This window comes from Panicum virgatum, chromosome 9K, assembly GCF_016808335.1.
Source record: "Panicum virgatum strain AP13 chromosome 9K, P.virgatum_v5, whole genome shotgun sequence".
Classification (NCBI taxonomy): domain Eukaryota; kingdom Viridiplantae; phylum Streptophyta; class Magnoliopsida; order Poales; family Poaceae; genus Panicum; species Panicum virgatum.
In genome coordinates this window covers 65,556,130-65,566,347 of record NC_053144.1, presented here as the reverse complement: position 1 = coordinate 65,566,347, position 10,218 = coordinate 65,556,130, and the positions used below count along the sequence as shown (strand labels likewise).

General features: G+C 48.1%; 1 protein-coding gene across 2 annotated transcripts; it reads left to right on the top strand.

The window, feature by feature from the left end:
- The first annotated feature begins 4,553 nt into the window (after nucleotides 1–4,553).
- Nucleotides 4,554–9,676, top strand: LOC120647118 (serine/threonine-protein kinase RIPK-like). Of its 2 annotated transcripts, none has more exons than XM_039923747.1 (5): nucleotides 4,554–5,182; nucleotides 6,193–6,328; nucleotides 7,987–8,123; nucleotides 8,791–8,914; nucleotides 9,017–9,676. In XM_039923747.1, the coding sequence occupies exons 1-5, from the start codon at nucleotides 4,733–4,735 to the stop codon at nucleotides 9,475–9,477; spliced, it is 1,308 nt and encodes a 435-aa protein (XP_039779681.1). In that variant the 5' UTR covers nucleotides 4,554–4,732; the 3' UTR covers nucleotides 9,478–9,676. The 2 variants fall into 2 exon arrangements, with proteins under 2 accessions (XP_039779681.1, XP_039779682.1); XM_039923748.1 differs by having other exon boundaries at nucleotides 4,595–5,182; nucleotides 8,791–8,918.
- Nucleotides 9,677–10,218: the final 542 nt, after the last annotated feature.

Genomic DNA, 10,218 nt, shown 5'->3' with positions numbered 1-10,218 from the left:
GGAGTCTGACCTTCCTGTCGGCGATGCGAACCGAACGCTGCGCTCAAGCAGTGACTTACTTGAGCTGCTGCCAATATACCGATCTCGATCGACTATATTGGGAGTAAAGGAACTTGTGAATACGCCTCTGAGTAGCGTATGTTAACGTTGGCCATACGGCGGAAATTGTATGGCTGCCGCTTCTATAGTGAGCGGTAATGTTTGGGAACGCTTTCATGAGTGCTGGCATGAAAGGTTCATTGGGTATATATATTTATGTTCTGTCAATCTTAATGCAGGTACGCTAACCACGATTCGATAAGATAAGAACGGTTAGAATGTATCGACTAGCTATATAGGGAGAGCCGTATTTATCTATACCACCATGCTAACCACGTAAGCCCAACCATAGTTGGCAATTGTTTATCTTGTGAGGTCGGTCAGGACGTGCATGCATATTTGGTTGATGTTTGATTGGTTCATAATAGTTGAAGTTGCTACATGAGCTTGTTAAGGAATTTCTAGTATGAATCCTTATAAGATAAGTGTTAGTGTGCTTAAAACATGAGTGAGTGAAATTCTGATTTTAGTAGAATGCTTGTAAAATGCTTAGGTTTCCTTAGATGAAAAATATGGTTTCGAGTCATGCCTTCCTCCTAAGCCCCATCTTGTTGTTGTAAGGATCTTTTCATTTCTTAGAATCTCAAATGATGAACCAGTACCGATTGTGGTTTATTATTCTCTGAGTTTGGAACCATATCATCTTTGAATTTAGAATCATATTTGCTTTTTCGCAGTCTTTTTAAAGCTTTATTTGAGAAGGTCTTTTGCAAGTTAGTGGCTTTGGATTGTGTATAAACCTTACCATTGATCTTAGCTTGTTCATCAATTCGACGTGCGGGGTATGCTTGTTCGTCGCCGTTCTCGTGTCCGTCGACCGTGCACGGGCCGACGTCGCAGTTCTTCACAACTACATGTAACGTAGATATCTCTTTAAAATTAGATCAAGTGTTCCTACATATTTACTAATATCGCAAAAAGGATACGATCCAGCTACTGCATTCGGCCATACTGGAATGTTTAGAGGGACAGCACCAGTTGGCGGACCGTATCCAGGGATGGTACCGGGGCCACAGATACCGGTCTACACAGGTTAGTTTATGTTTCGTATTTCGGTTTCTACATGTCATGACGAAAGACACGAGCGTACGCTAACATTCTCATTTTATGCGTAGGATTCTACCCCGATGCGGGCGCCGGACCTTCTTCTTCCTCCTTTCGACCTGGTACATAACACTCTCTCAATGCACTCACTAATTTACCACGCAACATATATTGGTTTATGTTTATATGTTACGCAGGGTTTGTTTCGAGTACGTTCGTTCCAGATAACAAGGGTTTCACCTTAGACGAACTCGACAGCCTGACTCCAGACTCACCTGGTGCGCACGGTGACCCCGATGTCTTGGGGTATTCACAGCTAGAAGAAGCACCACTTGGGATCTCTCAGCAACAGACACCGCAGCCCCTTTTGCATCCTGAGCGACAGGTGAGGTCTCCAGATCGTCACACCTACTCCGAGGGCCATGTCCATGCCCAGCAGAGGGCTAAGAGGGTCCGACGCCCTAAGAGTGGTTAGATATATCTAATGTTTGTATCTCTGATGTTTATTTGTAATGAGATAGCTGTGGACCGGTTATTTGTATCCGATGTTTATGATTGTGGTAGTTTACTTGTCATTTGTTTCTATAGATACTATTGATGTGAAGTTGTTATGTTTGTGGGTTCCATAATGCTCGTGAAATAAGGGAAGTTCTTGCGAATTTTTTTCGTGATTTAATGAAGGACAAGTTAGGTGCAGTAGGAGTTAGCGGCCGAGATCCCGCCGACGATGATGACGACTACCGCATACAGTGTAAACTTCGTGACACGCTCGAATAGCTCAAAATACGGACCATAGTGTATCTAACTGCGAGTACGAGATCACAGGTTGCCACTGCTCAGCACGGCGATCACGGGTTTCCCAAATGTCGCATTGTTTGCCCAGACATACGTGACAAAAGATGACAACCCAATAGCAGTGCCCTTCCACCATTTCAAAAAGATGTGACAACACGGCAACCACACCAGCTCACCTTCAAAGCAGTCTCTCTGGCGAGGACGACGGACCTGTCATTCTACAGCGAAGGTCTGTGGCGTGTAGTGTGGAAGGCGGCATCTAGGCGCGATCGACCGAGCGGCAGCAATGCAGTGTTGTGAGTCAGCATGCATTTAGATGCTCTACATGCACAGAGATGCATCGAGTAGTCATTTCGAGAATCGAATCTAGCATTTTCAGTGTTAGGTCAGCTAGCCTCTTCACTGTGTTGTCATGTAGGCTTTTTAGGTGCATTTACACTCCACACTCCGGGTATCAGACCTTTGTGCGCCTATAAATACTCCGAAGTTTGTGAACTTCCAGCAGCACTCAAACACCAAAGCTCATTGTATACCCAATGTCTGGAGGTGGGTCTAGCGGGAAGAATTACTACGGTTTTGGGAAAGGAAAAGTGGGAAGAAAGGGAGACCCCATAATATGGGAGGGGCCTCTTGGACCTGATTCTTTTCCGAAACCAGTGTTTGAGTTTCCGCCACAGCACAAGAGTGAATTTACCAATGAAACTCCTCTTCGACAATACGATAACCGTAGAGAACCGTGGCCAAAATGCAGACATGGTGAGGACTGCTTAGTGCAGATGTGCAGCGACGGGATGGATGGCGGTCGGCGTTTCTTTAAATGTCCACACGCATGGGTAATACTCGATTGTTTCATTTCTTTATCTTCAATGAGACACCTTATATGAAATTTGTTTTGCAGTCTTTCGATGCTCCAGAAAACTGTGGTTTTACTAGGTGGGTCGATCCTGCACCAATTGATTCTGTTCAGGAGTTCATCGAGTACTTCCAGATAAAGATCTTTGATCTGGAATGTAAGGTAAACCATTATAAGGAAGTGAGCGAGGGTAACAAAGACGACGAAGATGATGATACCAGCAATGCTGCCGGTTCACAGGATGAACCATACACTATTCCTTACTGCAACTGCCCTTGTCACAAGAAGAAGGGCCCGGCGCCTCTGGCACCACCGCCTGCAACACCTGCAATGGGTGGATACTGCGGAGAAGACTCAACACAGTTTGCTACGTGGGGTACGGCTACTAGGAGTACCCTAGTGCAGTGACATGCTGCATCGTTGTGTTTGTTGTGTTTTTTTTTTAAATTACCTAAGGCATGTTAGGTTAGTCCAGAATCTATTTACCGTAGTTTGCAACGGGTTCTGCCATGTCACTGCATCTGTCATAATTCTATTGTCTTATGCTGCAATATCAATAAGGTACTGTCATAATTCTATTCTAATTCATAATTAATTTAAAAACAAGTCTGTAATAGTACTGAAATTGTAATACTAAACGAGTGTTTTAAAGCACCAAATTTAATTCAGCTAATCTGCTAATTAAATTAAATTGTTATACAATATCAATGGATTCATACGGAAGTTACCGTTAGATCACAAGTGCGAAATTCGGCAGAGTTTCGCCGCTTTTCTTCTCCTCACCCCTCTCTTTTTTTCTAAATTTTTAGGCTCAAATGAGAAGGGAATGGCGGCCAGGACTTATATAGGGTGGGAGACCTCTGTCGCCCCTGGGGGGCGACAGGCCCCCTCCCCCGGCCAGGGACCTCTTTGCAAATTCCAAAAAAAAAATACATTAGGGTCATGTCGCCCGTTGCTTGGGTGACAGGACCCCGGTCGCCCCATGGGGGGTGACCGGGGGTATTTTTGAAATTTTTCAAAACAGATATATATTTTTGAAATTTTGATTATTTTTTTAATATAAAAAAGAAAAAAAGTCCTGATGAGAAGCCCAGCGATACGTGGTCCAGCTGCTGCCCATTAGCGTGCGCGCGAGTACTAAATGGTTCACCAGATTTGCTCGGCGATCTCCTTGCTGTTTAGAGGTCGCCGTGCACGTATACGTACGTGTCCCCGGTGGCCGGCCCGGCCGGTAGGCAGCTGCTTGCGGTGCATGCAGAGTATTCTGAAGCGTTGCTTGTTGCTCGGGCCGTACGTCCAGCCCCAGCGTGAAAAACTTCCCTGGCAAGATTGTTGCAGTACGAGTTCTCGAAAACACAAGTCGTGTCGTGGTACGAGTTGCGATAGATAGATGTACAACACTAGTACACTAACGAGTCGTAGCAAATCGATCGAGATCAGCACGTCAAGATTGTACTGCAAATAAATCCCGATTCCCCCCAAAATAAACACACGTGCTGCATACACCTGTTGGTCTCTGTACCGTCTGAAATGAACGCAGAGGCCACTTGTGAAGTCTCCAAAAAAAGTGGCTATTTGCATCCACATACATATCAAGCTTCCTGGCTCCATCCCAGCCATCCAAACCAAGTCAGAAACCATCCATCCGTGTCCGGCTCCGGCCCCACAGTTCAGTCTCCGCCCTACCAAACCAAACCACGAGGCCGGCCGCTAATCACCTGGTTAATCACCCGGCCGCAACCACTCCGCCTCTCTCTCTCTCTCTCTCTCTCTCTCTCTCTCTCTCTCTCTCTACAGGATTAAGATTAACCCACCCCGCAAGCAAGCCGACGAGCGCCACCACCACCGCCCCGTATATATACCTCGATGCGTCCAGCCAAAGCAGCCGGCCGGTGAGGGCGCGCGCGCGGTGAAGAACCAAGCCGAGACCGACGACCGGCCATGGCGAGGGCGGGGTGGGGCTCGCTCTTCGGCTGCTTCGGCTCCTCCTCCTCATCCTCCTCCCATGGCGGCGGCGGCGGGAAGAAGGGCGGGAAGAAGAAGAAGAAGAGCAAGAAGAAGCCCAAGGTGGCGGCGGCGGCGGGCGGTGGCAGCAGCAGCGGGAAGAAGCCGCGTCTGCAGAGCCGGCTGTCGTTCACGGAGCTGAGCGGGATGGTGTCGCCCGAGGACCTGTCGCTCTCGCTGGTGGGCTCCAACCTCCACGTCTTCACCATCGCCGAGCTGCGCGCCGTCACCCGGGACTTCTCCATGACCAACTTCATCGGCGAGGGCGGCTTCGGACCCGTCTACAAGGGCTACGTCGACGACAAGACCAAGCCAGGCCTGCGCGCGCAGCCCGTCGCCGTGAAGCTGCTCGACCTCGAGGGCTCCCAGGGACACACCGAATGGCTGGTAATCATTTTATTAATTGCTCCATCATTTAATTTGCTTGCACCATCATGCACACTACCTGCTGATTAACCAACGTAGTATCTAGTTCTACTACGAGTACTAAGCTACTACAGTATAGTATTTCACTTGTACTAGGAATCTTGGATCGATCGAGTTGCTACTTGACATGATTGACCTCCAGTTGAGTGGTAGATCCGGATAATAAATAGCACGGCAAATTTAACTGAGGAGGAGTGATTTAATTTGCTGATCATGAAACAGTGTCAGCGATGTTGTGCACGCACGGGGAGTGTTCAGCGTCTGCCAGCGCTTTCTCTCCTCCTTTAATCGGTTGATGAGACTTCTTTTGCTTCTTCCAAGTTAGTTGAGCTGCTCCGCTGATCCTCAGGTTTGAGCCAGTCAGTTAATTAGCTCGGAATTCTCATCATCACCTTATATATGCATATAGGCCCCTTGAAACCAATCAAATTTGGAAGGTATTTGTTAGTGCTAGATTATATTGTTGACATTAGCAATTGTTGTACTATTAATAAAGGCAACATGTTCCCAACAAAATTGCCAGTAGACAGAAGTGATATTGCGAAATGTTAGTGCCTGTGTTAAGATTTTCAGAACCAAATAAAGGCCGGCTGAAGCAAAAAGTGCACCTTTATTTGGCAAATAAATTGTCTCGCACATGCACGTTTCTTTCTTTAATTAATTGAAGTATTATTAATCATGTATTTGTGTGTAGCTTCTAAATTATTTGTCAATACTCAAACAAGCTGCCTGTTCTTAGAAGTAGAGATTCCCTGTTTTGACGCATTCCACGTACTGAACTTGCTCCCGAAAGCCGAAAGCCTGCCAGCTGCCAGCATGGGGCAGTAGAGGTTCTTCAATGGAACAGTAGTGTTTGCTTAGTTCAAAGGGCTTCGTCAGCCTAAAGAAAGGCAGCAGAATAATAATGAGAACGATTCCCTTACCACTACCTGACACACGCCCATCGAATGTGTTGTTCTGAAACCATGCAGACCGAAGTCATCTTCCTGGGGCAGCTGCGGCACCCTCATCTCGTGAAGCTCATCGGCTACTGCTACGAGGACGAGCACCGGCTGCTCGTCTACGAGTTCATGACCAGGGGCAGCCTGGAGAAACATCTCTTCAAGAGTAAGCGCCTCTCATACATACATAACTACAATTTTAAAACCTTTTTCATTGCCTGGTTACCAATTTCAAACAGTGACAAAAATTTCATACATGGCATGTCATTTTCCTGTCCTGTGGCTGCAAGAGTAAATCGTAAAACGCAAATAAAAAAGAGTAAAGCGTAAAACATTTTGGTATCGTAGCACATTTCGTTGTTACTTGACAAATAATATCCAATCATGGACTAATTAAGCTTAAAAGATTTATCTCGTGCTAATCAGTTAGACTGTGTGATTAGTTATTTTTTCAATTGCATTTAATGCTCCATACATATGCATGTGTCCGAATATTTAATGTGACAGGTATTGTAGAAAATTTTTTTGGAACGGTCGTAGAGTCTGGAAAACACTGTAGCGGCGAGAGGCAGCGAGCAGAGCATCGAGTTTGCAAGCGACAAGGAAGGGATATCCCTTGCGCGTTGCTGTCAGGCTCTTTTTTTTTCCCCTCCTCCCTCGCTGCATCGCTAAGCTAGGAAAAGGATTGGAATCTCGAGGTGCCCATCAGCCTCGAACCGGACGGCTCGATCCGTCTCACCAACTTCTTTTCTCGAATAAAAACTTTAATTGTTTCAGAGAAAATTGGTGGCGGAACGGGAACCGTCGAGAGCAGCTAGCTTTCCGTGCTCCACACCCTTCGATTTTTTTTCCCGTTTTCCGTGACGGTTCAAACTGCCTTTCGGACCTGTCGTTGCGGCGTCAATTGCAGCCGTGTTACATCGTCTAGCTCATCTCTCACCTGGTCTCCCTCTCCCAGTCATTTTCCCTTAACCACTTTGATAGTATTCGCACCCATCTCGACGATCGATATCATGCCAGCTGCCTGCAAAATGTCAAGCTTGATTCTAAGGTTGTACGAGTAGCAGGACACCTGCGCCGCCACTACTTGCTGCGCATCTAGTACGACTTGCTGTGTGTTCGCTGCTTTAATCTTTATGCAAAGTAAAAAAAACTATTTTAACTGTTTGTGTTTAGAATCAGTCGGTAGGGCGCGCATCTGTCGTTCTGGACTATAACAAGTCAAAAGGTTTGTGAATTGTGTTACCACTACGTACGATTCATCTCGATCATTACAGGCACTCAAAGGGCCTATTATTTAGCAAGATGCTCTTCGTGAACATGGTAGAACCTCCATTCACTCCATCAAGGTTATTAGTAGGGTAATTATTACATGGTTTAATTACAGCTAGTGCTTGGATTTTTTAAGGTTGCAAGTTATTATGTACTGGAAACAGTTAGTCGATCAATGACGTGGAACTAACATTAATAATTAATAATTAGGCAAGTGAATTGCTTGTTCTTTATATGCTGTGTATGTTGCACATGCATGTTATACAGATCTGATAGCTGCACATGGTTTGATGAAATACGTAAAATAGATTCGTATCAAGAATTAAGTGAAGTTCATTTCGCTCATTCTAAACTAGAGAGGATGATGGTATCGGAAATGGACATGTTCCAAACAATTTGACAGCCAGCTGTGTTTTTATTCATCCTCATCATCATCGCAGCTCCGTCAAATTCGATGCTAGCCGCACTAAGTTTGATTACATCAGCTGATCAAATTAAACCCAACTAATTCGTACTCGATGTATGTGTATGTGTGTGTGTGTGTGTGTGCAGAATACGCTGCGTCGCTGCCATGGTCAACACGGCTGAAGATCGCCATTGGCGCTGCCAAAGGGTTGGCCTTCCTCCATGAAGCCGAGAAGCCGGTCATCTACCGGGACTTCAAGACCTCCAACATCCTGCTCGACTCGGTGAGTGCCTGAATGCGTAACAGCGCACGCTATCGATCGATCCACACACATCCACCTACCGCTCCCTCCACAGAAAGTTCAAGGTCATCTCATCTATCTGTGGTTGGGTTTGGTTTGGTTTGGTCGATCTGGTCTGATGGAGCGAGTGAAATATCCATGCCAAGCAATGCAAACTACTCCTAGCTAGTGATCGATCGATGGATTGCTGCCGGCCGGGGTTGGTTGCAGCCTGCTGGAATTCTCGCAGGTCGCGCGCTGCGAGTAAGCTGCTGCTGAAATCGTCAGGTCGCCAAACCAAATGCCAACTTCTGAACCACAAAATCTTGACCTGACCTGACCTGACCATTCGTTCATTCAGGCCTGTGAACCAGAACGGGTCAAGCGTCAACCATTGCAACGCCGCTAGCACCCTATTGCATGAGCCTGTCGTGCTCATGCATGCGTGCCACGAAAAAAAAAAGATTACCTTTTCTTTCTTGATGAAGAGAAAAATTAAAATGTTATTTATGATAAATCCTTTTCAACTCCTGCCGCTGATTAACGGCGGAGTAGTTGGAGGTTAACTGCTCTACGCAAGGCAGCTGACGTTCGCGGCATTGGCTACAGTAGTGCACTAGTGCTCATCACTTATCCCCTGCTCTTCTTACTTGTGGATTTTGTTTCGCAGGATTTCAAGGCCAAGCTGTCCGATTTCGGTCTCGCCAAGGACGGGCCGGAAGACGACGAGACCCACGTCTCGACACGAGTCATGGGCACGCAGGGCTACGCCGCGCCGGAGTACATCATGACCGGCACGTACAAGCAGCTAGCACACCACATCAGCTACGCTACGAAAAATTTGTCCGGCGACGACGATTACTAGCTAACCTCGCCGAGCATTTGTGTTTGTGCAGGCCACCTGACGGCGAAGAGCGACGTGTACGGCTACGGCGTGGTGCTGCTGGAGCTGCTGACGGGGCGGCGGTCGGTGGACAAGAGCCGGCCGCCACGGGAGCAGAGCCTGGTGGAGTGGGCGCGGCCGTACCTGACGGACGCGCGCCGCCTGGACCGCGTCATGGACCCCAACCTGGCCGGCCAGTACTCCGGCCGCGCCGCGCACAAGGCCGCGGCGGTGGCGCACCAGTGCGTCAGCCTCAACCCCAAGTCCCGCCCGCACATGTCCGCCGTCGTCGAGGCGCTCGAGCCGCTCCTCGCGCTCGACGACTGCCTCGTCGGGCCCTTCGTCTACGTCGCGCCGCCGGAGGAGAACAACAATAATGGCGGCGACGGGGCTGCGGGCGGCAAGGGGGGCTCCGGCGGCCGAGGCCGGAGGAAGTCCAGAGATGGCGCGGCGGCCGTCGTGCGGCCGGAGTAGCTAGCTATTAGCTAGTAGTGATCCGTGATACTAGATGGTCATGGTATGGGCTTGCATTGCTTGCTCGCCCTGTCTCTGGATTGTTGCTGCCTGTAGCAGGCTAGCAGGTGGGTGAGCTACCGATCAAGCCAGCGTTTGTGTAATCGAAGCAGGTTGCGTTTGGCATGCGTACAATAGATTTTGAAGCGTGTACAGTACATAGGAGCATCTCACACTTAGGGCCCGTTTGGGAGGGCTTCGGGAGCGGCTCGTGAGCCCTCCCAAATGGTAGTTTCGTGAAGCCGGTCTTGAAGCCATCGATGGCTTACACAGGCAAGGTGAAGCCATGAAATCGTGACTTCACGCGGCTTACACATCAATCTAACAAGTGAAGCTGTTTTGCCAAATATTTTCTAAAACGGCTCCAGCTCCACCAGAGAATCCGCTCCATCTGAGGAGCCAGAGCCGGAGCTGTTTTTGGAGGAGCCGGAGCCCTGCCAAACAGACCCTTACTCCATGACCATGAGGGTGCACACGTTTACTTTCTTCAGGGTTTGGGGAGTGGATAATGGAGTTTAAGAATAGTGAAATGAAACTGTATATGCAATTATGCGTTGCAAACAATGTTTCTGGAACCGAGGCCCATTCCGACCCAAAGGGGCTGACAATGAATGGGAACGAGCTCGGCCTGAAGCTCTAATATTATGGGCCTCCGGCCCGAGGACAATTCTGCACTTCTGCAGGTCAGCCGGATTCTCTGCT

Bases quoted from the DNA above. Each gene is read 5' to 3' on its own strand.
- LOC120647118 (XM_039923747.1), top strand. From the start codon at position 4,733: ATGGCGAGGGCGGGGTGGGGCTCGCTCTTCGGCTGCTTCGGCTCCTCC. The intron at 6,329-7,986 runs GTAAGCGCCTCT...GTGTGTGTGCAG, and splicing joins GGAGAAACATCTCTTCAAGA to AATACGCTGCGTCGCTGCCA. The intron at 8,915-9,016 runs GCACGTACAAGC...GTGTTTGTGCAG, and splicing joins GCCGGAGTACATCATGACCG to GCCACCTGACGGCGAAGAGC.